This window comes from Pagrus major, chromosome 15 (assembly GCF_040436345.1).
Source record: "Pagrus major chromosome 15, Pma_NU_1.0".
NCBI classification, from domain to species: Eukaryota; Metazoa; Chordata; class Actinopteri; order Spariformes; family Sparidae; genus Pagrus; species Pagrus major.
The window spans coordinates 20,449,915-20,472,482 of record NC_133229.1 but is presented as its reverse complement, the minus strand read 5'-3'; the positions used below and the strand labels follow the sequence as shown (position 1 = coordinate 20,472,482).

At 40.0% G+C, this 22,568-nt stretch overlaps 1 protein-coding gene across 1 annotated transcript in view; it reads left to right on the top strand.

Annotated features, from left to right (window-relative positions):
* Window positions 1-19,963, top strand: part of camkmt (calmodulin-lysine N-methyltransferase) — a 113,539-nt gene extending 93,576 nt beyond the window's left edge. Inside the window, 3 exon segments of the mRNA XM_073482362.1 lie at window positions 5,220-5,283; window positions 7,648-7,779; window positions 16,458-19,963. Coding sequence (XP_073338463.1) covers window positions 5,220-5,283; window positions 7,648-7,779; window positions 16,458-16,556 — 295 coding nt within the window. The 3' untranslated portion in view covers window positions 16,557-19,963.
* The last annotated feature ends 2,605 nt before the right edge of the window (window positions 19,964-22,568 follow it).

The window sequence follows — 22,568 nt, the reverse complement described above, 5'->3', positions numbered from 1 at the left end:
TTATGTCTCCATCATATAATTTCTGTCAGAATTGCAGTAGGCCTCTTCTACAGCAGCACCTTTGCTTTTTTTTAATTCTCAGACAATGGACTGAAAAAACTGTTAATCCTTTTAATGTTTAGAACATTTTTAATCACACTAAAATAACGAGAAAATGATTTTCTTACTTATGAAGCAAATAAAATTAAAGTAACCAAAAAAAGACGTTCGATCACAATACATAATCCCACACACGTGTCATCAGGGCTTAACTGTGTGAGTGAGAAAATTGTCATAACTTCTGCTGCTCAGCCCTGATTCATGTTAATTTGAACATTTGAACATTTTTTTAAAATTTTAATAATTCTGCTTTTTTTGCCAACAAAAAGCTGATAGCAGATCTAAATGAACTGTTGAAATTGATTTTAGATTCCGTTTCAGAAAAAATGAACTGAAACCGTAAGAGGTCTGCTGGTTGTTTACCCCTTAAACAGTCATTCTTTGAGGCGTGCATACTGTCTTTGCCAAGAAGCGTGTAAGTCACTTTCTAAGAGTGTGATTAGTGTGACACATTCAACTACACACAGACACACACACCATGCATCCTTGTATTCTCCTTAATAGGATGAAAGAGTGAAACCAATGTTAATTCTTTGACAATTTTGGTTTTAGCTGTTAAGAAGGTCAAGGTTAACACACTTACTCCATTACACTTCACTAGCTCTATATTGAGTTTGTTGTTTTGATTCTTTTTGTTTACATGGTTTTAGTGCTAACCCCGTAATAAGTGATTTAGTGTTGTTTTCCCCAAAGAGTGCATTTCCCCAGATGTTCTGGGACTCAATACTCTGAAAGTAAACGTGCAAGAGGTCATGAAAATATGTGAATATTCACAGAAAACAGGAATCTTACTTACTGTAAGAGTACTAAGGTTGATGTAACTGTATTAATGTGACTAATAAGTGAAAGGTTATCAGTCCTGAAACAGACTAATACATGAAGTAAGCTTCGATTCATAAATCTGAAATAAATTGTAAGATAAAACAATTTAATATCGTAGTAATTAATATAAAGAAACAGCTTTACTTTTTAGATGATGTCATGTGTTTCCATGCTCTCACCCTTGCAGGTTTGACGACATCCTTTATGTTCACATACGTGTGTAAGTGGACAAATATAGCAGCAGGTCTCTCACGCACACACCCGGTTCGTGCCCTTTCACCCCCAGTCAGTTTTGACTGGAGTTCACTGGGCCATACTGGGTGGGAGGGTTCAGCGTGAGACAATAGGCCCCTGACAGTCTGGGGGCACCAGAGGTGACCTTAAAGAGACCCTAAAGGGGACGACCACTCAATTTGAAAGTCAATACATGTTAAATTGACAATATTAAACTGCGACTGTTCACCAGTGTAATAGACTGTGAGACATTCCTCTTAGTAGCAAGGTCCCACAAGAATATCACTTTACATTGTTTTCATTTTCATTTCAAAGTCAAGAGAAATCCAAACAAGCATTAAATGCCTTACGTCTATAATGCCAATGCCTGAATTCTTTGTTGGTGAAATAATAGCAGATGAACACACATTTATGTTGTTCTTTTACATGTATAAAAAGGGGATTCAATAGGAAGTAACTCGAGATACAAACACTGGTGCACAGGTGGCACATATCAATTTAGGTGATGATCAACAGCATTGTTCAGCTGTTAAAGAAGCCAAAAGCAATCAGAGACAAGTGAAATAACTTTAAAAAATAAAGCTGAATTATTTTTTGTGTCAAGGTGATAGAAACAGATGATACTTACAACATTTTCCAAATTTCAAAACTGCTTTAATAAACAGAAACAGTGGTCAAATTCAAAACTAACAAACAGGATATATGTAAGACAGATACTTGATTGGTTTTCTCTGAGATACAGTACACATGCGTTCGTTCCTGTGCACGTAATGGTAGTTTTACCTAAAGGCTTACTTTATGTGAAATATATGGCTTTATTCGTCATATTACTTTGTTGCCGTGGTAGTTGTAGACATTTAAAACTTTTCATCAGCAATGACTGTGGCTCTTTTTTCCTCTTTCGACGGTTGCCCTTTAAATGACATGCTGTCCTTCCCGTGCCCTCAGTGTGTTTGTGTCTGCGTGTGTTTCAGCTGTTACCTCCACCCAACTAGCTCACTTCCTTGTTTTCCTTACCACTCACTTTTCCTGTGAGCCGATATCTGTGGCAAAATAAACCAAACACAAACCTCTCACCTTTCAAGTCAAATAAACTTCGCACCCCTGTACAACCTCAGAAGAACAATAAACTTTACACATAAAGTACGTACACCCATCCGGGTTTCGGCAGTGGCTTGTAATGCAAAGTCCTGTTTTTGTTTTTCATTTAAAAAAAATTCTTACCTACATCCTGTGTGCATACACATATCTGTGTAGGTTTGTGTAGAGATTCAGCGAGGAGAGTTTGCGATGTGGATCAGAGGATTTTGAATGTGGAAAGGTCAGAGGCTGTGATTGGAAAGTTACGTCCAGATTGCCTCCCCACTGGCCAGTTGGACGGTTGTGAGGGATTATGTCAAATCTGCACTGTATTGTTGCATTTTAGTCAAATTACTCCACTCTCATCTGTGATAATAGGTACACACAAACACGCAACACTCACACACACACAATCATATACACACATTGGCTCAGGCATACACACTCAGCGCTCTACTTACTTGCATAATGGATTGAAATTTGTCTTTGTGGATACAGAGACAGGTGTTACTTGTACGTGTGTGTGTTGCATGTATCCCCATCTGTTATATAAAACCAACTTGTTAATAACCCAGTTTATATTTTTACATTTATATCAGAGCTTGAACAAGTTAGTAACCAATTGTCATTATATCACCAGCACATCAATGACCATGTAACCTTTTTTGCGTGTTTTTACCTGTATTGAAGCTCACATTTATCTGTATTCCTTTTAATTCATTCTCCGAGTTGTCCGTGAGTTCTGAAATGAATTTAACATCTTTGTTTGGTCCTCTTTCACGTATAAGTATTGTGTTTTTGAAGAAGAAATGTGTGAACGCCCAAAACCCACCACCATGTTTTTGAGCTGAAGCTCTACTTTATTCCTCTCAAATGATGGAATTTAAGAATATGCACAGAGGAATGTGTGATTTCACAATTTTAAATGCGTGAAGATTATAATAATTCTACCCGACCCTATTCATTCATGTCATTCATTCAACCTTTATTCATGCTCAAAGGATCACTGAGGGGTGACCCTCATTTACAATCACATTTATTCATTGGATACTGATGTATAGCAGAGGACTGTGACTGACTTCATTTTGCACCCTGATGACCATGACACCACAGTAATTGTATCAGACACCAAAGTTGTTCTGACAAGAGAAATACAATCGCCGTTAGTTCCAAACAACTTTGGTGGAGCTAAAAGCCAGTCACAGGACTCACTTCATCAACTTTTGTTAATGTGCTGTTTTTTTGTAGTAAAAGGTCCAGTGTGTAGGATTTAAGCTGATCTATTGGCAGAAATGGACTATAATATTTAGAAATATGTTTTCACTTGTGTAAAATGAGATGAAACTACATATACTGTGTTCTCATTACCTTACAATGAGCCTTTTATATCTACAGAAATTAACGGTTTCCACCATGTTGCACCATGCTTCTACAGTATCCCAGAATGGACACACCAAACACTCACTCTAGAGGGAAAAGTTTGTTGTTTTTCACATTTTTAGTGGCCAACGTACGGGAGGGTGACATGAGGGGTATTCAGTTGGTTGCAGTGTGCAACTTCACCACTAGATGCAACTGAATCCTACACACTGGGCCTTTAATGAACTAAATATTAGTACAAGCATGCAATTACAAGCACTTTGAGACACCAATAAAGGTATTTTCTTAGACAGCATGTTATTTTGGATTGTGTCTCCAGGCATTAAGGCTTTGTCCCATTTCTAATATTTTACCCATACCCTTTGTTTTCAAGTGCCCCCTTGCCCCTTAGAATAGAGTTAAAGGGGTTGTGGTTGACATATCCTGTCATTGTCATCGTTTGGGGTTTATGAAAACACAACCGGACATTTCCAATATGCCGTCTTCAGCTGTGGTGATTTCTCTTGTGTTACCGTGTCACTCCTGGTATAATCACAATGTTATTTTCCGGTTATCTGATGGAGGTAGAAAAGCATGGATGCTTGGAGTTCGTTCAGAACTTCAAGCTATGAATCAAGCCATCAAATGAAAAATAAAAAAGAACTCTGCTTCATTTCCGGGCATAACAATTCTCTCTCTTAGAAAAATGTGCCTACGGACTCGTTGTGGCTCCAATCAGAGCCTGTTCTCCTTACATCCTCCGCTCATCTTTGCTTTTCAGTATTTAAATCATTTTATTTACATTTTGCATGAAAGCAAACACACACACATTGATTCAAACACTCACTGTACAAAGGCACACTGCCTGTTAGATTTGCACAGAAACATACATAAAACAAACATAAATGCACTACAACAAGTACAATACACATACACAGAGCATTCTGATACTCTCTCATTTTAATTACTAAGATGTGACTTACCTTTGATCACACAGTGCCTGTATTATATCTTTTTATTTGGTGTAATTATTTAAATGTGGCGCTAATCATATTGTTTGTGAAGTTGTATGGAAAAAACATGCATGCACAAATCCTCTTACTCACATGTACATGTAGACTGTCTCTCCACACACACGTTAGTTACAGTACAGGGGTGTTTAATGTACAATGGAAGCAGTTAATTTGATTCTGTAAACATTTTTTCTCCGCTCGTGTGTTGTTTTTGTTCTTATATCTTCATATTAACTTCAGAGCTCACACTCCAGGTATTAATTCCACAAATCCAAGGTGCTTTTGCACCGTTTTGAAGTGTCCCAGTAAAACCGTGTATGTCTGCTTGTACACACGTGCGCGTGTTGACTGCCGGCGATGGTATCTGTGCATGTTGGATTTTTCTGATGTTCTGCATTCCTCGCGGTGCCTCGACATAACAGGCGGAGGTGAATACACACGGAAACTCAAACGTAAACAAAAAGGAAGAGCATCTTACTCATGCAAATTGTTTTTTCCCTTCTTCCTGTTGGTGGATTTATTTGTGAACAAAAGAAAATAAATAGCCTGCTGCTTTATCTGGAGCTGCTATCATAAGAATGCATTCTAACCTGGCTCTCCCTCTCCTCCCAGTTTGTTTCTCGACCAGTACAGAGCCTGCCTGGTTGATGCTATAAGGAGATTACTGCAACCCAACGTAAGTGTGTGTGTGTGTGTGTGTGTGTGTGTGTTTGCCTCTGTGTGTCTACTGTATATATCTCTGCTTATCCCCTTCCTCTAAATCACCACCCACTCCTCTCAATCATAATTAGGCCTCACCCAAAACCCTATACACATTAATCGTCTGACAGGATTAATATCATGTAATGCTTTGATGCTTATTATGAACAACTTGAATGCATTGCTCTGATCTCTGCCTCTCTCTCTCCTGCCTTCCCTTAATCATAAATCCGAGGCAACTTCTCCCTTTTGGCCTTGCGATAAGACCCCACGCTGTGACAGCCAAAGCAAATGGGGGGGGGAGCAAAAGGCTGGAAGAGATAGGGTTGAGGTTTCTATTCATCTGAGGGAAGAGGGGTGCGTTTTAAGTACAGAGGCCCGACTGGTATAGGGAATATCTGTTTATGAAAAAGAAGGTGAAGGGAAGGAGATAGGGAGAAAGAAAAGGAGGAGAGGACACAAGAAGGGGTGAGGGTGGCGAGCGATAGAAGGAAAGGAGGAGGGAGAGGAGCAGTAATGATGAAGGTGTAACATAGATGTCTCTTTTGATTTAAAATGCCAACATTGATCTTGTTTGAAATATAGATGACGAACCAGAAACATGCACGTTATAATGTGGTTTTCAGCTCAATGTAAAGTCAGTTTTTTAGTTTACCCAAATTACAAATAACAAACAATAAAACAAAACAAAAATAATCTAAATTCCTCAACAACAGCACGCAACAGGACAGAAATAAATGGTCTTTTAACCGGCTATGCATGCAGCGCATGTACTGCGTAGGGTTGTGTAAGTCACGGGTCAAAACAAGACAGCAGAATTTGGGTTTTCTGAGTGTGTTTGAAGTTTTTGGACCCAGCAGCGCTGTGAAACTGAGTTTGTGTAACATTTACAGACTACAGTAGGTTATGTAAGTGATAAAGTTATTGAGCAATGATCACTCGTCTTTTCTTTTTTAATGTACTTTCATCATTTCCCGTTATACAGTCTGATTTTTAAATCTCTATCAAAGGAGGCAGCTGGTAGGAAAAAATGAATACTAATAGAAACTCTCAAAACTTTCAACTAGAGTTATTTCCTGTATACCGAAAGTTTAATTTTTAAGTTTAACAAAATACGAAACACAAAATATGGACACAAAGGCCACATCCACCTTGCGTAAAAAAATATATATAAATATGTTTATATATACATGTTTAATGTAGCCATTCTTCTCTTCTTACCCATTAAAATCCATTTTTATTATTAACTTGAGAAATGGCAGCAGTAACTAGAAAAACAAAAAGATTGATGTTTTTTATTTTACATTCAGGTTGTCGTCAGTTTCCTCAGCTGACAATTCAGGCGGTGACACGCGCTGCAACACCTACAATCTGAATATGTGTCTCGTTTGCAGCTGAATGTCGAAGCTGCTGTGGTCGAATGACAGACATGACATCTGGCCATTGTTGTACATCTGTGTGTTAAGTCTCTCTTCATGTCTCTCTCTCTTTAATCCAGCAGAGATAATTCAGGGGCTAATATGATTTGAGTGTCGGCCATCAGACTGTCGCTGCCACAACAAGCTTTGCCAAATATTTAATAATTTGCTAAGCTGATTAAGCAATTAACAAAACAATTAATTCTCCCATCTAATGGCACTAATTTGTTGTTTCTGACAAAGGTGGTCCATCCGGTGGGCTGGATCCCCTTAATCAGCTGATTAGCGCTGGGAGGAATTTTGTCTGTTTATTTGCTTTTGCTGTGTTTTAAGAGGGGGGGGCAACTGGATATACAGATGAAAAATCATCTGTCGAATGGAGCGATCCCGCTGTTTTCACTGCCTTTGTGTTCATTTAGCTTGTGTCGTGTGTGTTTGCGTGAACATCCCTCTTTGCTCCATTTAATTAAAACAATAATAACATGATCAACATGAAATGAAACTGAAAGCTGAAGGATTTCAAAGAAACTTTGAACCTGTTGGTAATCCTCTTAATATTTGCAGGACGTCTATGATGCATGTGCACATACAAACACTTTTTTATTTCTCTCTGTCTTTCAAATACGCACAGACATACACACCAAACGTGGCAAATACATGAGTAGACAATTCACACCGACACGTGTGTTCACATGTGATTGGATTTGTGGAGCTTTAATTTTTCAGGTTTATCATCTAATATGTACCTGGTAAAAAAATCAAAGGATGTGTCTTTGTGTTTGTAAAACTGAACAAGTATTATAAGAAATAAGGGGTGAAGGTGTGTGTGTTTGTGTGTGTGTGAAAAGTACCCATAAATGTACTGTGCATTATAATCACTATCAAACTCTAAAAGAACTCACCCTCCTCCGGTTTCTCTCCAGGGCATGGCGTTGGTGTTTGCTCCACAGCGCGGTGAAACTCTGAGACTGTTTTGTCAACTGGCCCAACAGAGCGGACTCTACGTCTCTCAACACCAGCAGTATGATGCTCAGGTCATGGATGTTCACTTAAAGGTAAAAAAAGCATGTCCAAAAACAGAAAGACACTGAGACAGTAAGCATGACTCTTCACTCTTCATGAATTTTCACCGGTTAACTTAAATAGCTCAACAGAGGCTATGCACGTGATGACACGGAAGGCGGAAGTCACCATGGTTACAACCACTGAGTTGCAGAAAGACAACTGAGTGGCAACATGTGCTGCAGTCTCAACATTCAGCTTTAATGCCACTAAAAACACTTTAAAATGTGACAGAGCCGAGTTTATTAACTTGACTTGACATTGCACATACTGCGATGTAACAATTGCGCATGGGCACACTGCAGTGCGACGCTGAAGTGATATTTTGTGCAGCCCTAGGTCAGAGGTTAACTTTACTTACATGTTATATGTTTTTTATAAGAGAGCTCCCTGAACATTGCTTCTCTCCAGACTGGCCGTGAAGCTATTCCCTTCTAAAGTGACTACTCTTTAATAAACAGACAAAAAAAAAAAACAGTCCTCATTTTGTGCAAAAATGCATTTTGTTAAATGAGACTGCTGTTTGTTTCAGCTGAATTTTTACAGAGGTCATTAACATCTGAGTATTGTTTGTAAATAGACTTGGAGGACAAACTAGTTAACACGGTTCTATTGTTTTCTTGAAAATGGTCAAAATCTGTTAGAAACCAGCAACAATTCAGGGCACGTAATGTTCACTCAGCTTTAATAAAGACTGCTGGATTGGCCTGTTGTTTGATGTTTAGAGACACTTTGTGACACACACCGGAGCCAAAACAAACTGCCTTAACTTGGCACGATGAGAGAGACGGACGAGGGAAGGAGAGAAAAGAACAGTGAAAAAGAGAAAAAGAGTGACAGAAAGCACCTGAGTAGGCAGTGTTAAAAGAAGTGGTGTCCAGCTGTTAACTCCATTACACTCACAGCTACAGAATAACAGGACAGCACGGAGCGGGCTAAATTGGTGCACACTCGTTCACCTACACTGGTGGGACAATTGGACAGACTGGCCATTAAAGTGGCTGTTAAAGTGGCCTGAACCTCAGCAAGGAAAATCTCACTCCTTCTCTCCTTCTCTATTTATTCGTCACTGAATTTAGCACAATCACACTCACATTCTGTCTATAAGTGACTCTGGAGGCTTTCAAACCACATTTAGGGTGAGAACATGTGTACAGAGAGGGACTGACTTAAACCAGGTTTAAGGCAGGCTCAGGTCAAATTGTCACAGTCCACATGTTTGATTACCACTGTTCTGATGTGTTGAGCCACATAGTAAGAGTAGAGATGGGAAAAGATTTCATTGTGACTTGTGATAAAAACGCTCAGGATAACTGTCAATATCCTCACAAGGGAAGCTGTCTAGCTCACTGACATACAGTACTATATTGATTTTGTGATATATGATGATTATCGGGATAAAAAAATTTTCAACTTTTCAGCTCGAAGCTCGGAGTCAAACCGCTTTTGCCATTTATTACATATGATGGCCAAAACAAGCCTTTCAGAGGCGTTTTGAATTTTTACAGTGTCTGTCGCCACTTTTTCTTCAGTCCTCGTCCCTTTAACAGTTCTGTTAATATGCAACTTATTCGCATTAGCAAACAAATTTTGTTCGAATGTAATGCAGACCAGATTTTTTTTTTCAAATCAACATAACTGGGAACAATATCACTGTAAATACACCATCCTGTATGTCACTTGTTTTTTCTACGATATCATTAGAAAATATAGCACATTTAACATTTTTGTGGTAATATTTAAGTCATTGAAAGCACTTTGTTACAATAAGGGATTGATCATAGTCTTTGTAAAATATTAAAAAAGCCTATGCTGACTTAACACACAACAAATTTGCTCAGTTCTGTATTAAACCAAAGACAACACCTTTCCCTATCCCTTATAAGTCTTTTACTAGTCTAAACGTAAGACTCTAGTGGGACTAATATTAAAATTTCCTTCAAAATAAGTTTGGCAAATCAAATTAATAGCATGTGAATGTATTTTGTTACTGAGTTTAATCCTTGATTCCCTTCTGAGTTAAACTGTGAAGCAAATGGGAGAACAATTCTTTACAAATATGTCTCCACACTTCATCTTGGCCTTCACTAAGCCCAGAATGCAGCGACAGTGCCCTTGAAAATTAGAGTCAAAGGGGAACTACTTTCTAACATTTGCAAGTGGCATTCGAATAGCTCAGCCTGCAAGAGCTTCTTCAAAACTTTCCATTTTCAGCTTGGAGGTTGTCGATGCTGTTCCTCATAGCGACGGGGACTTTGAACAGTAACACACACATAGTGGAATCAAAATAGAAAATTCTGACTAAATAGAGTCAATCAAAGGCAGGTCAATACCCACAGCTTCCTTCGAACTACTTTTGACCATCTTAACTGCGCAAACTATTGTGAAACATTCAATTTATAAGACATGGCTTCAACTTAATATCTCATAGTAGGTGTTGCTAGCCTCAGGTGGAGTGGGTGCAGCATGAGAAGAGCTAAAGGGAAAGAGAAGAAGAAAGAAGAGAAAAGGGACAGAAAGACAGAAGTACTTTTAGTGGGATTAAAGTGGATGCAGCCATTGCCTTAAATAGAAATACAACTCGGTTTGAAAAAGCTGCAGGGAGAATTGATTGGGCCTCAAGGCCACAGAATTCAGTCATTGAATAATCCTAATGGTTCAGCACCTCAACCGCTTGGGAAAATTGCCACTCAGACCTGTTGTAGTGATGAGAGCTGCCTGACAACAGCTTGTGTACAATGTGAAAATCTAACTAACTGATGTTGGAAAAAATCACCCAGATATTATGCTGGTTTTTTTTTCTTTGGCATGCAATGGGACTATAAGACCAGTCGTCTCACTCTTGAAATGCACATTTCCATCCATGTGACACACACACACTGTCATACATGTACACACACACACACACACACACATGCACAGTGGGGTCAGGTGCTGCGTGTGGATATGAGGACAAGTTGAAGTGCCCCCCTCACATCTGAAGGTGATTAAGTCTCCTCTGCTTATCTTCTGATGAACACTCTGAACAACCCCTGTGTGGTTTTTGTGTGTGTGTCTAACTGACCATTCCCTACACACACACTGTGCACACAGCTAGGAAACAAGCTATATCACAATCCCACACAGACCAGACATCACTCAGACAGCATATTGGCTAGACATTACACACAAACACACACACCACATGATGATATCACAGCGAAACATACACTACCACCGTGCACACACACATGCACATCCAAATGAGCAGCTGCTACTCATTTGCACTACAGATTAGCTTTCCTCGGCTATATCTACTTTCAGTGGGTGGATCAGAACACAAGAAAAATGCATATCAGAACCGACAGTGGAACACACACTATGGATTTTCTTTCACTGCGGCTTAAAACAATCAAAGACGTCTCCACCAAAAGCAGGTGTATCCGTTTTGAGGATAAAGCTGTTCTTTTTTAATAGTGAGGATTCGAGCTGTGAAAATGTCTCTAGTTTGTAAGGAAATGCCTGTTTAATATTACACTCTATTAACTTTCACTGTCGTTACCTCAGCCTTTCATTAGATTGTGTATTTCCAAAACCCATCACATTGCTTTTTATAAATATTTTAAATGTTTTACTAAAATATTTAAATTAGATCTGTAATTTGTGATATGTTTGTAAGAAAATAATACAAATAAATGAAGCCTGCATGTCTTTTAATTTTTTAATACAACCGTTTTTTTCTCCCTTTTCTCTTTGCTTTATTTTTTTACTAAAACAACAAGGTAAAATGGACCAGCGGGAGGTTTCCGACTTTACCAACAGGCCACTGCATAATATCCAAATATGTGTGACATGTGGGTGTTGACACAGTTGAAACCACTTTTATATTAATAAGGAAACATGTCCAGTATTACTATATCCTTATATGGCAGATGTATGCAAAATCCCATGTGAAATAATTGAATTAATCTGTTATAATGCTGACCGTTATATCATATAAAAGTTGGTAACACTTCGTTCATAAATGACTAATTTATGTTTAATTACACTGTTGTTAATAGTTAGTTCACAGTTAAACAAACATTGAAATGCTTTATAAACGATTTAGTAAGCAACTGTAAAGGTTTATAAACATCATTGGCAACTTTACGATATACAATTGCTTACATAGTGCCCCTTTAACTATAAATTTACCAGTTATTAATGATGATTATGAAAAACACTCCCTTTCTTTTTAATTTTTTAGTTTTCATAAATATAGATTAGAATCATCAGCATGGACAACAGAGCACTGTAAACCTATATGATCATATGACATTTGATACCACTGAAAGCCTCGACACGATCATGTTGAATTATCTCCCAACACTGGTGTCAAGCAAGCAGCACACTCCAATCAAACCCGAACTTGTTGACATTTTCATGCAGCCACACAACAATATCACATAGTTGGTTGAGTTTCCGCATGTGTCATTTAGCGACTCACAAGCTCCTCCATCTGGCACAGATGCTGTTGAACAAACGTACCCCCGATAGCTCCGAGTATACTGGCATCCCTCGCTGTGCCAGATTCGACACTCGTCAGATTTGATTTTGTTTGGAATATACCGCCCGTCTTAATGCTTGCCTCGTGTGTGAAAAAAGAGAGAGCAGGGAGTGTTTTCTCCTTTTTTTTTTTTTTTTAGCAATTCTTTACAAACCGTCTCTAGACCCCTAGCTCGCTACTCTGCAGTTTTCTAAACATACACACACTTTCGCCCGCTGACACAAACACACACGCGGGACTGTAGACAGCAGGCAGGCCCGATGTGCAGCGGTAGTGTGTCTAAGAACTGTGCGTGTGTGTGTGTTTGAGTGTAAGGCGTGTGCTGGGACGGGCAGACAGGGCTAGCGCGTTATCCTCTTATCCCCACTGTTGTGGAATAGAGAGGCAAGCAGCTGGAGGGACTGCAAGCAGCCTGATAATGCCAGCGCTATTTTCTAACCCGCCATCTTAATCTTGTTACTCAAATGGTTGTGAAGAGAGAGTCATGAATTTTAATTTCTCTCATACACACACACACACATGCAAGAGAGTGTGTGTGAACGTGTAGATCCCCCCGTCTCTCTCACATGCATAAATAGTATCCCCACTGTGTCCATGCACTCACACTCTCTTCCCTGCCTCCTTCTTTCTGCCTCCCTCCTTCACTCGCTTTCTCTCCCCCCTCAGCTGCCTAGCTCCCCCCTTTCTCTGACATATCTTCCTTCACCCTTCTCCACTCTCCCCTCCCTCTGCTCCCCACTATCTTCCCATTTCCTACATCACGACCCACTTCTCTATTTACTCAAGCCTGTCCTTCTATCCCTTCCTCTACTCGTCTCTCCATCCACCCAATCCCTCATTCTCTGTTTCCTAATCCTGCTGAGGGAGACCCCAGACATCCGGTTCATCCGTCCCTCCCTTGTCTCAGAGCCCCCCCCCCCCCCTCTCTCTTTTTCCACCTTGTTCAGTTTCTCTCCGGTCTACACCAGCAGGGCAAGAATAAGAGGGGAAAAAAAAGAGAGAAGGAGGCAGGGAAATAGAGAGGCACATTGAGCGCACGAGAGAGAGGGAGACAGAAGCTGGGGCGAAAGTGGCAATAAAATAAATGACTTGCACCTTGGAAAGGAAAAAAAAAAAGAAAAAAGATTGCGGAGGAGGGTGGGGTGGGGGGTCGGGTTGAGAGCCGATTTAGCCAGCCACCCATGAAGCTGATTAGGCAGCCTGCGATCAGGAGGAACAGCTTTGCTTGTTAAACTTTTCACCTCTGCGAGCTCTTAGCCCTCACCGTGTTAAGGCCCCCCCCCTCCCTCTCGATCCCTCCATCCCTCCATCTATCGCTTCCTTGCTCCTTCCGCCTGGTAGAATTTGAATGTGAATGCTGGCTGCGGTCCCCATTGCAGGCTTAGCAAAGGGGGCAGGCAGCTGCCCCTCCACGCCCAACCACCCCCTGGGCCGTCGGCTCTCTCTCTCTCTCTCTCTGCTTCCCTCCCTCTCTCGCTCTCTCTCTCTGGGGGTCACAGGTTCAACCACAGGCCGGTGCCTGGAGGATGGCCACAGGAAGATAACGCACATGAAGGGCACTTGGGGAGAAAGGGAGGGATCGAAAGAGAGAGAGGGGAGAGGCAGACAGGAGCAGTTTGTTCATATTCAACAGAAAGGAAAGAAATTGGAAAAAAGAGACGGTGTAGAGGCAAAGATCTCTGCTTCCTCAGGACAAGATGTGGGTAAAGGAGTGATTAGAGCTGAGCCAGCAGGACCTCAGGTAGCCATTTAAATCACACAAATCTCCTATTTTCTGGATGTTGTGACACTTGCAACGACCTGTGGATGTATAAGAAAAAAATAATTTTGGCTATCAGTCAGTACTTTCACACACTTGACTTGTATGTGTTGCTACAGGCACAGGTGAAAAATGAAATACGGTTGAGGACGTTTTGAGGTCATGAAGTCATTCGCTTTAAGAAGTAACCTACCAGGAATGTGCGCTCACACATATTTCATATTTGATTGGATAACACAGTGCGATGCCGATGAGGTCACAGCGAGTTACGACCATGGACTACATAAAATATAGACAGATCCACCCAGTCTAAAAAGTGAAACCAAAGCAGAAGTGCCTTAATGACTTGCCTCATTAAGTTGTAGGTGTCAGGAACAAAGGGCAAATAATGCACTTCGGTACACATATATACACCTACACACATGTCAATTTCTTAAGGTGGTTTTATGCACAATAATGAGAGTAATTTGTGAGGTACCATTCCAGTAGCTATGATATGTACATAAGGGCCAAAGCCCAAAAATATTCACCTTAATGTGATGTAATTTTCTGCATTTGAGAAGAAGGAATTGGAGAATGTTTGGCATTTTTGCTTAAGAAATCCTGATTAATTGAATATCAGAGTAGTTGTTGTCTGTCAATCTATTAACTGACTATTTGTCCCAGCTGTAGTAAGCATACACTCTCACTCTCAGAAACACACACACACACACACACACACACACACACACACACACACACACACACACACACAGCTTTGTGGGGTGTCCATGTCCTGCCCACTCGATGCCCTTTTAAGCGGTCTTGGCAGTTTGGGCATGCACCAGCTAATCAGCTCGCTCAGCGTCTGGCCAAATGATCAGAGACTTATGAAAGTGAGTTTAGTGGGTCTGCTCATGTGAGAGTGTGTGATTGTCTGTGAGTGTGTGTACATGTGTGTGGCGAGACCGGGATAGGTGAGAGCTGTGTGAAAAGGTTTCCTCACAACAAACAGAAACCCAGACTGACCCACATTTCACTCCCGTCAGCGACGTGTAGGTGCTCTGCAAGTGCTCATCCATCCAACTCAAACCTACTTACATTACCAGCTCGACTGCTGACCGCCTGCTGTTCTCCCAACAAATTAGGCCATGATGTAAAAGGTTGTAGTTCTTATCTGATTCTGTTCAACACTACCACTAAACAAAGTGCTTTATTCGGCTTTATTAAGATACATATGTTATAAGTTAACAGGACAGTTTATAAATGCGCTATAGTGTGTGTCTCTGTGCATCTAAAATATAGTAATGGTTGAGTATTTGAAGCTTCATTTGGATGGTTGTGGTTGTCTGACATTAGCCCTGCATGAAAGTCTCCTTTTTATGTCAATGAAACCACTGTGCTGACATGGGGGGCTGCCACAACAGTGTTGACTTTAAAGGGGTTTTTAAATTACAAGTAAATCATTAAAAGAAAAATAAACAGATCAACAACTGTAAGAGACAAAATGAAGACTTTATCATTACATTAAAAGTTTAATCAACTTTTAGTGTTTTTTGGAGGCAGAAGTGACTATATTTGGACGAGAGGGTGGAGCTGGGGAGGATATCCTGATTGGACACGCCGTGGTAGCAGCTTGTAACGTGTCTTAACCATGGTTCAAAACATACCCTGCTTAATAATCTATTTCACTCTACATGGGACCATATTTTACAAAATGAACATGCTGTATCAAAGACTTCAAAGACCATAAACTCACTAGGAAACTGTTTACTGAGGTGATAAATCAAGTGAGACGTAGCGTCATTTTCTCATAAGCTTACATACAATCAGACTTCTTTTTGAAACCAGTGGACTCACCAACAGCTTGTTTAAAACCGGAGTCCTGCAGTGGTAATATTTCTCCCCATGCATGTTTAAAATAAAGAGTGAAGTTACAGTCCCCCCCCCCCCCCTTTTTTTTTCTTGTTTATTATTTGTTTTTGTTTTTAGTTTCAGTTTTTTAAATGTGTATCCGGCAGCGTGTGCAGCCCATCTTCAACATTATCTGCTTTTGAGCTCCATTACATACTGTAATTACACATTATCTTGATCTAATCTGTCAATTTGTAAGTGGAAATTTTTTGACAGTTTTCAAATTAAAGGTTCACAGAGAAGAACAATAACATTAGAGTAATGTTTGAATATTTAAATATTTAAAATAAGTAGTTTTGGCGGCATTTTTGCCTCAATTTCCATAGCAGATAGTGGAGAGGTGGCAGGGGTTGAAGGGGAGAGCGTGGAGAGATGACTTGCAATGAAGGACCCCCAAATGTTGAAAATACTGGAGGAAATATTCAACCAAAACTAAAATATGGTTAAAGACGTTCTGTCTGTGTAAATGTTTTTTCATGTTCTTGACTTTTCAGATGCTGAGGGAGGGAAAAGAAGCCTATGATGAGAACATCCACTACCCTCTCCTCATCACCCTGACCAAAGGACCTCAACCTGTCAGCCACACTCAGTAAACCAAAACATGTGAGGCCTCAGCTCTACACAGTACGTCACGGTTTGAGATGGATTGATGCTACAGAGTCATGTCATCGATGTGATCCACAAGTGATCTAAGAGGAAGAAAACTTGCACTGAAGGAGCAGTATTAAAAAACAAATAGAGTAGAGTTTGTCTCAAAGTTTAGTGGCACAGAGAGCAAATCAAGTTGTGGTCATATTTGAGACATTTTTCACACTGGTACTGGCCACTGAGATGATTTATCATCACATGGTGCATGGCTTTGGACAATATCTGAGCGTGCATGTTTTGTAGTTTGAAGTGTTGACATGGAACAACCTTATTTCCAAAACAATGTGGATACTTTTCCTGCAGATGAGAAGAAAGAAAAGAAAAGGTGGATATATTTAGACCGAGTATTTTTAACCATCTGTCATGCCAAATAATTAGTCAGTCTCCAAAACAGTCATCCCTTTAACCAGTTGACCTAACACTTAATCACTGCTTTAATCAGCCAACCAAGAAAGTGAACCACATTGCCAAACAGTCATCTGGCTGACCAGTCCAGTAAACAGTCAGTATTCGGTTATCTAATATATAGGGCGGCAACAATATTGCAATATTTTTTAAAGATAATACAACTGTTATGATTTATGATTAGTAGTAATGATTATTTTTGCACTAAATTTTCATTTTCACTCATTAAAGTCATGATGGTGCGACATTTTGGGGGAGTCTGCACCAAACAAACACATGTTCTTACATCTGGAGCACAAGATCTGTAGGCCGGGGCGTCTCTGCAGCACTACAGTAATTCACTATGATGCTTTTTTTGACACACATTTTACTTTTATCAAATCAATTCCAGCTCCTGTGATTTGCATATTGCACTTGTCCATGTTTCAGTTTTGATAGTGTTTTGATTAATTGTGCAGCCCTACTAAAAACTGAGTTAATTATTCAGTCATCATACCAGCCATAAAAGTCAGTCAGTTGTTTTGTCATTTCACTAGTTGTTCAATCAGTTGGTTTTGTGAGCATTTCCTCAGTCAGTCCTACTGAGTATGTCAGTAAGCCCCCTTCAACCAGTCATTATTAACCTCTGCCACTGTGTTTCTGGCCCCAGCATGGAGGCCAGCTCTAATTCACTAACTATCAGAGACTGTGGAGCAGCTCAGTTTCCTGTGCGTTTCCTTCTTCCCCCTCTCTAATTTCTTCTAATACAACCCATTCATCCCAGTCAGAGGTCACTAATAATAACTTCTTTTGTGCATTTCTTACAGTAGTGCATTAACACATTGAGGCCCTTTCAAAATAAGGAGCAGTTGTTTCTGCCCAGGAGCTAAAAGCTAGCATAATTATTCCACGGGCCACATCACCATGGATACGAATAGTCTACTGTAAAACACATGATGTCATTTCATTAGATTAGAACATGTATGATATCCCGTACAGAGCAGGGTTTCTTTACATCTTTTTTTTCCTTTTTTGTGTTTTTTCTGTGTGTACCCCCAATCTCCACTTGTTCAATGCCTGCAGAATCTCACTTCAAGTAAAGCTTAAGGTTGCTTTATTGTCTCCCGTGGGAAGAACTTGTCTTGGATTAAGGGAACTGCTGCATCGAACCCGACATTACAGAAAAAACACATTAATATTGCACATGTGCAAAGATTACCTGAGATTAAAACCAGGCGGAACCTGCACTCCTGCAACCTGCAAGTAGATGGGGACTTGTTTTAAAATGTAAAAAAACAATTGGAAAAAATACAAAACATAAAATGGCTCCATACATCTTGTTTTCTGTTTTCCTATCAACACAAATAAGTGTTTCACTCAGGTCTTTTCCCATGCGTTCAGCTGCTCTTGTGGTATTAAGGAAACGCCAAGTGTCAGTGGGTCACTAAACTTGTACCTATCACTAGTAAGGTGTTTCCATATTTCACTGTGATCCATTGCTGTATACAACAGCCAAGAAGCTATGCAGTATCTTTCAGCGGCTGCTGTTTACGTGTTGAAAAAAATAATCCAACTTCTGAAGTAGGAGGTATTCCCTGTGTGCAACTACTCAGAAAAGTAAATTAAGCCAGTTTTATCAGTGGTCTCAATGCTTTGAGGACTTAAATTGCATTGCAAAGGTTTAGAAGTATATTTAATTACATTTTTATCTGTAATGCAGTTTGCTGTATAACTTTGATATCTGTTGGCTAACACAGAAACACCATCCAAACTGTGACTCCATCACTGTCTAGTGTGACATCACCATCACTGTGACAGTGATGTCATTCGACAACACATTGTTTACTGTGACATCTGCGCTGCGTTGCTGCTTCTTCCGACATCACTGCCCTTATTTGTGGCAAAAAAGTCTTTACCCGGTGCACCCACGATCTGCTGTGATGTTTTTCACAAGTGATGTCGTCACTTCTTGTTGTGATATTAGTGCTACCACTTCTCACTGTGACAGTCAAGGAACCACTCATAGTCAGTGTTATTCAGAGAAGCTCATGTGGTCTTTATCTGGATTGCTTACTAGTAATATTTATGGTGAGAAATCCGACAGTTGTGACCAAAAAGACCACAGAGGAGGATCTGTGATGCAGCCAGGGTTTCTGTTCTTCTTCTGCTGTTGTCCAACATATTTAAATCTTTCTGGTCATAATATCTGGTCAAAATGATTCCCACTAAGCACATTAAATTGTATTAAAGCTGAAGCAAGTGATACTGGAGGAAGATAGTTGATTTTGGAGTCCTTAAATACCGATTCTTTGGGTTGGTGATTGAGGGCATCAGTAGTATTTGAGCGGGATTTCTCCCATTTTATTATCCCAGGATAATAAAATCTTACATGACATGTGAACCAGTGCCATTTTTTTATTTTAACAGAAACCCTGGTTGTAGCTGAGAATCACCTTGGGCAAACATTGTACAGGATTGCTCTACTCCAACAGATTTATGTCACTGTGTTCTGGGATGTCTCAGTTACGCTATTATTTTGATTATCAAACAAAACTCTTAGAAAGTGCTTTGCAGGCCATGTCAACACTAATACAGATCAGTTACAAACTGGATCAGTTTTTCTCAGTTTTGGATTTTTTTTCTTTCTGTAATTTCAACCAGCAAAACAAACTTTCACTAAAACCAAATTCTCCAGTTTGGGTAAAATTAAAGCTGCTTCTGCAGCACTTTCAAAAATATTGATGTACAATTACCATGTGGTCTGTGCATGTAACTTCTAGCTTTTGTATTATTGTTTTGGTATTTGACACAAGAAATACAGAAATCTATATACTTCAGTTAGATATTTAGATTTATCCACTTTAGTGTGGACATGGCCTCATATTGTCTGTTCAGTTTGTCAGTTTCCCTCTGCTTCACTATAATCAATGGGTTTAATGTTGTATTTTCAGTTTAAGGGTGGGTGATTTTTTTTTTTGTGAATGAATGAAAATAAAAACACTTTCTTGAAGAAATGGACTCTTTTTAAAAAAAAAAAAGATATTTAGAAGATATAGCTACAAATATAGCTACAGCATTATTTCATTAATAAAATGTTTTCATATTTATTTAATAAACAATTTTTATTCTGTCAACTTGCAAATGTCTTTGATAGATTTTCTGTGATAATTAATATATTTCTCGTCGTGGGGATCGGGTTGACAAAGCTGCTTGTGAAAAAAAACAAAACGTGTCTGTCCCATTAATAAAACTCCAGTGATAAATGTCCACAGATGTAATAAAGTTTCCTTCAGGCCCAGATCGGCCGTGGCCTGTGTTTCAAACACAATGGCCTCCTGCAGGCTAAGCTGGTGCCAGACAAGGTAACACACACAGAAACACACACATACACGCTCACACACACACACACATATCAAGCCCAGTCAACAGTCTACCCCTCCACAGGAAGAAAAGAGAGAGGGATAAAGGAGGGAGGGAAGGCAGTACACAGCAGCTAATCCTGCAGGCTCACTCTTCTGTTTATCAGTGAGAAGGAGGGAGGGAGAGTTAGCAGAAAGGGAGGGACCAGCGAGGCCTCCTGATCTGTCTTTTGATATTTTAAAGAGGTCTGTTCTCTCCTCCCCAACACTCTGCTGGAGAGACAGAGAGAAGAGATAGAAAAACCTGCAGACAGAGGCAAAGAGAAAGAAAGAGAGAGAGAGAGAGGCTGAAAAAGACAAGAAGGCAGAGGAGGAGGAGAGCGAAGAAATGGGACAAGACAAACTGAATGGCTGGATGGAAAGGGGGAAGTGAGACAGCTGGAAATGAGGTGAAAGTAGATCGAAACAGTGGGGAAAAGCTTCGGCCATGAAAGAAAAGAGAAGCTGACTGAGAGACTGAGATTGACTGGCCAAGTGAGTGATCGAACAGAGAAAAAGAGAGAGACAGAGTGCTCCCGGCTCGACACAAGGGCCCCATTAACTTGACCACTTGCCCTTTGCACACAAAGGCAGGGCCGGCCCACTGCCCCTCCCACCCAATTATCCACGATTAGGCTCAGTGCACTGTGTCAAGATGGAGAGGGAAGGAAAGGAGGAGAGGGGGAGAGAGGCGAGCACAGGGAGGAGGAAGAAGGGGACAGAGGGAGCGAGGGAAAGAACTGAGGGGTGGATGATAAGGATGACAAAAGTGTTGTTAACATGGAAGAGATTCAAACATTTGAGTCAGCAGCCTTCATGCAAATGAATGTTCTGCGAGTTATTACAGGGGCAAAGAGCCCCTGGGAAGTTCTGCTGTGACTTGCAACTTATCTGTATTTGGAAATTGCACTGTCTCCTAGACATTACGTGAATAGACGGCTAATTTGCAACACCACGTGTTTTGGGGAAAGCTATGAAGATGCAAAAATGTTGGTCTTGAACACGTCAGAAAAATGTTCGCTAACAATATATTTAATTTGTTTTCCACCAAAGTAGGCAATCTGGCAGTACACTGTACAGAATTGCAATCAAAACAGACATTGTATAAATTTTGTTTAACTTATTTCTGAATTGGCATTTTTTTCCCTGTATTTTATAAAGATGATACGTTGAATGTTTAAGCAAACCTTGTCCGTTCAACACATTTGTACTCATTTGAAGTCATGTGTCTGGCCTTGTGTCCAATTTAAGTCCAGTATTCACTCTTCATTTAGCTCTATTTTTGTCTCCACCAACTCCTGAGAGAAATATCTGGCTGTTCATCAGATGTCGCTGAAAAACTGCTGCTTTAGTGAACCAAAACAATAAAGTGGTGGGCCGTAAAACCAAAACAATGAGCTGAAAGACACTTAAAAGCTTAATAGAGTTGAAGGAGGCTGCAGACTCAGAGTATGCAGCTTTAAGTTATAGTGCACCAAGCTCTCTTGGCCACAGTAAAATACAAGTGCATGTTAAAAAAAGAGCTATTTCTATCTTTTGTAGACGACGTGGTGACCCTCCTCCTCCAAAAAACACATGTCACCCTTAATAGCTGTTTCTATTCAAATGTATCGCAAATATTAACTGAATTTAAAGAAAATCACCTCTAGAAAACGTAAATTAAGTCTTGTTTCCCTCCTCTACTGTTACGTGCTTATTAGGAGTACGAGTTCAGTGAGATAAGCAGTAGCCCGGTCTGAAAAACCGGTTGGGGATTTGAGGTGATCTAGACCCAGATGCCATCCTATTCCGGACCCGGACCTTTAACTGATTGTTGAGAATTATTACACCTTGACAGAGGGTTTCTATTTTAACAGGCGCAGCTTTTCTAGCATTTACAGCAGTAGCAGCCCAGGAAACACACTGACCAATTGCATGCTTTGTAAATCACTCACATGATGCTTCTCAGCCAATCAAATGGGTGTATTCTGCAAAGCTCTGTGATTCGAGTCAGAAAGATCAGTCTTTGAGTTTTAATTTTATTTTCTCTAAATCACATCATTCTGTCAGTTTCATCCTGAATCATTGGCCTACTGCTGAAAACCGTTGCAGAAGGAGAGGGCGCTATGAGATTGTATAATTATTAAATCTCAATCGGTGAAAAACAACATGAAAAACAACAATAACATTCCTTTC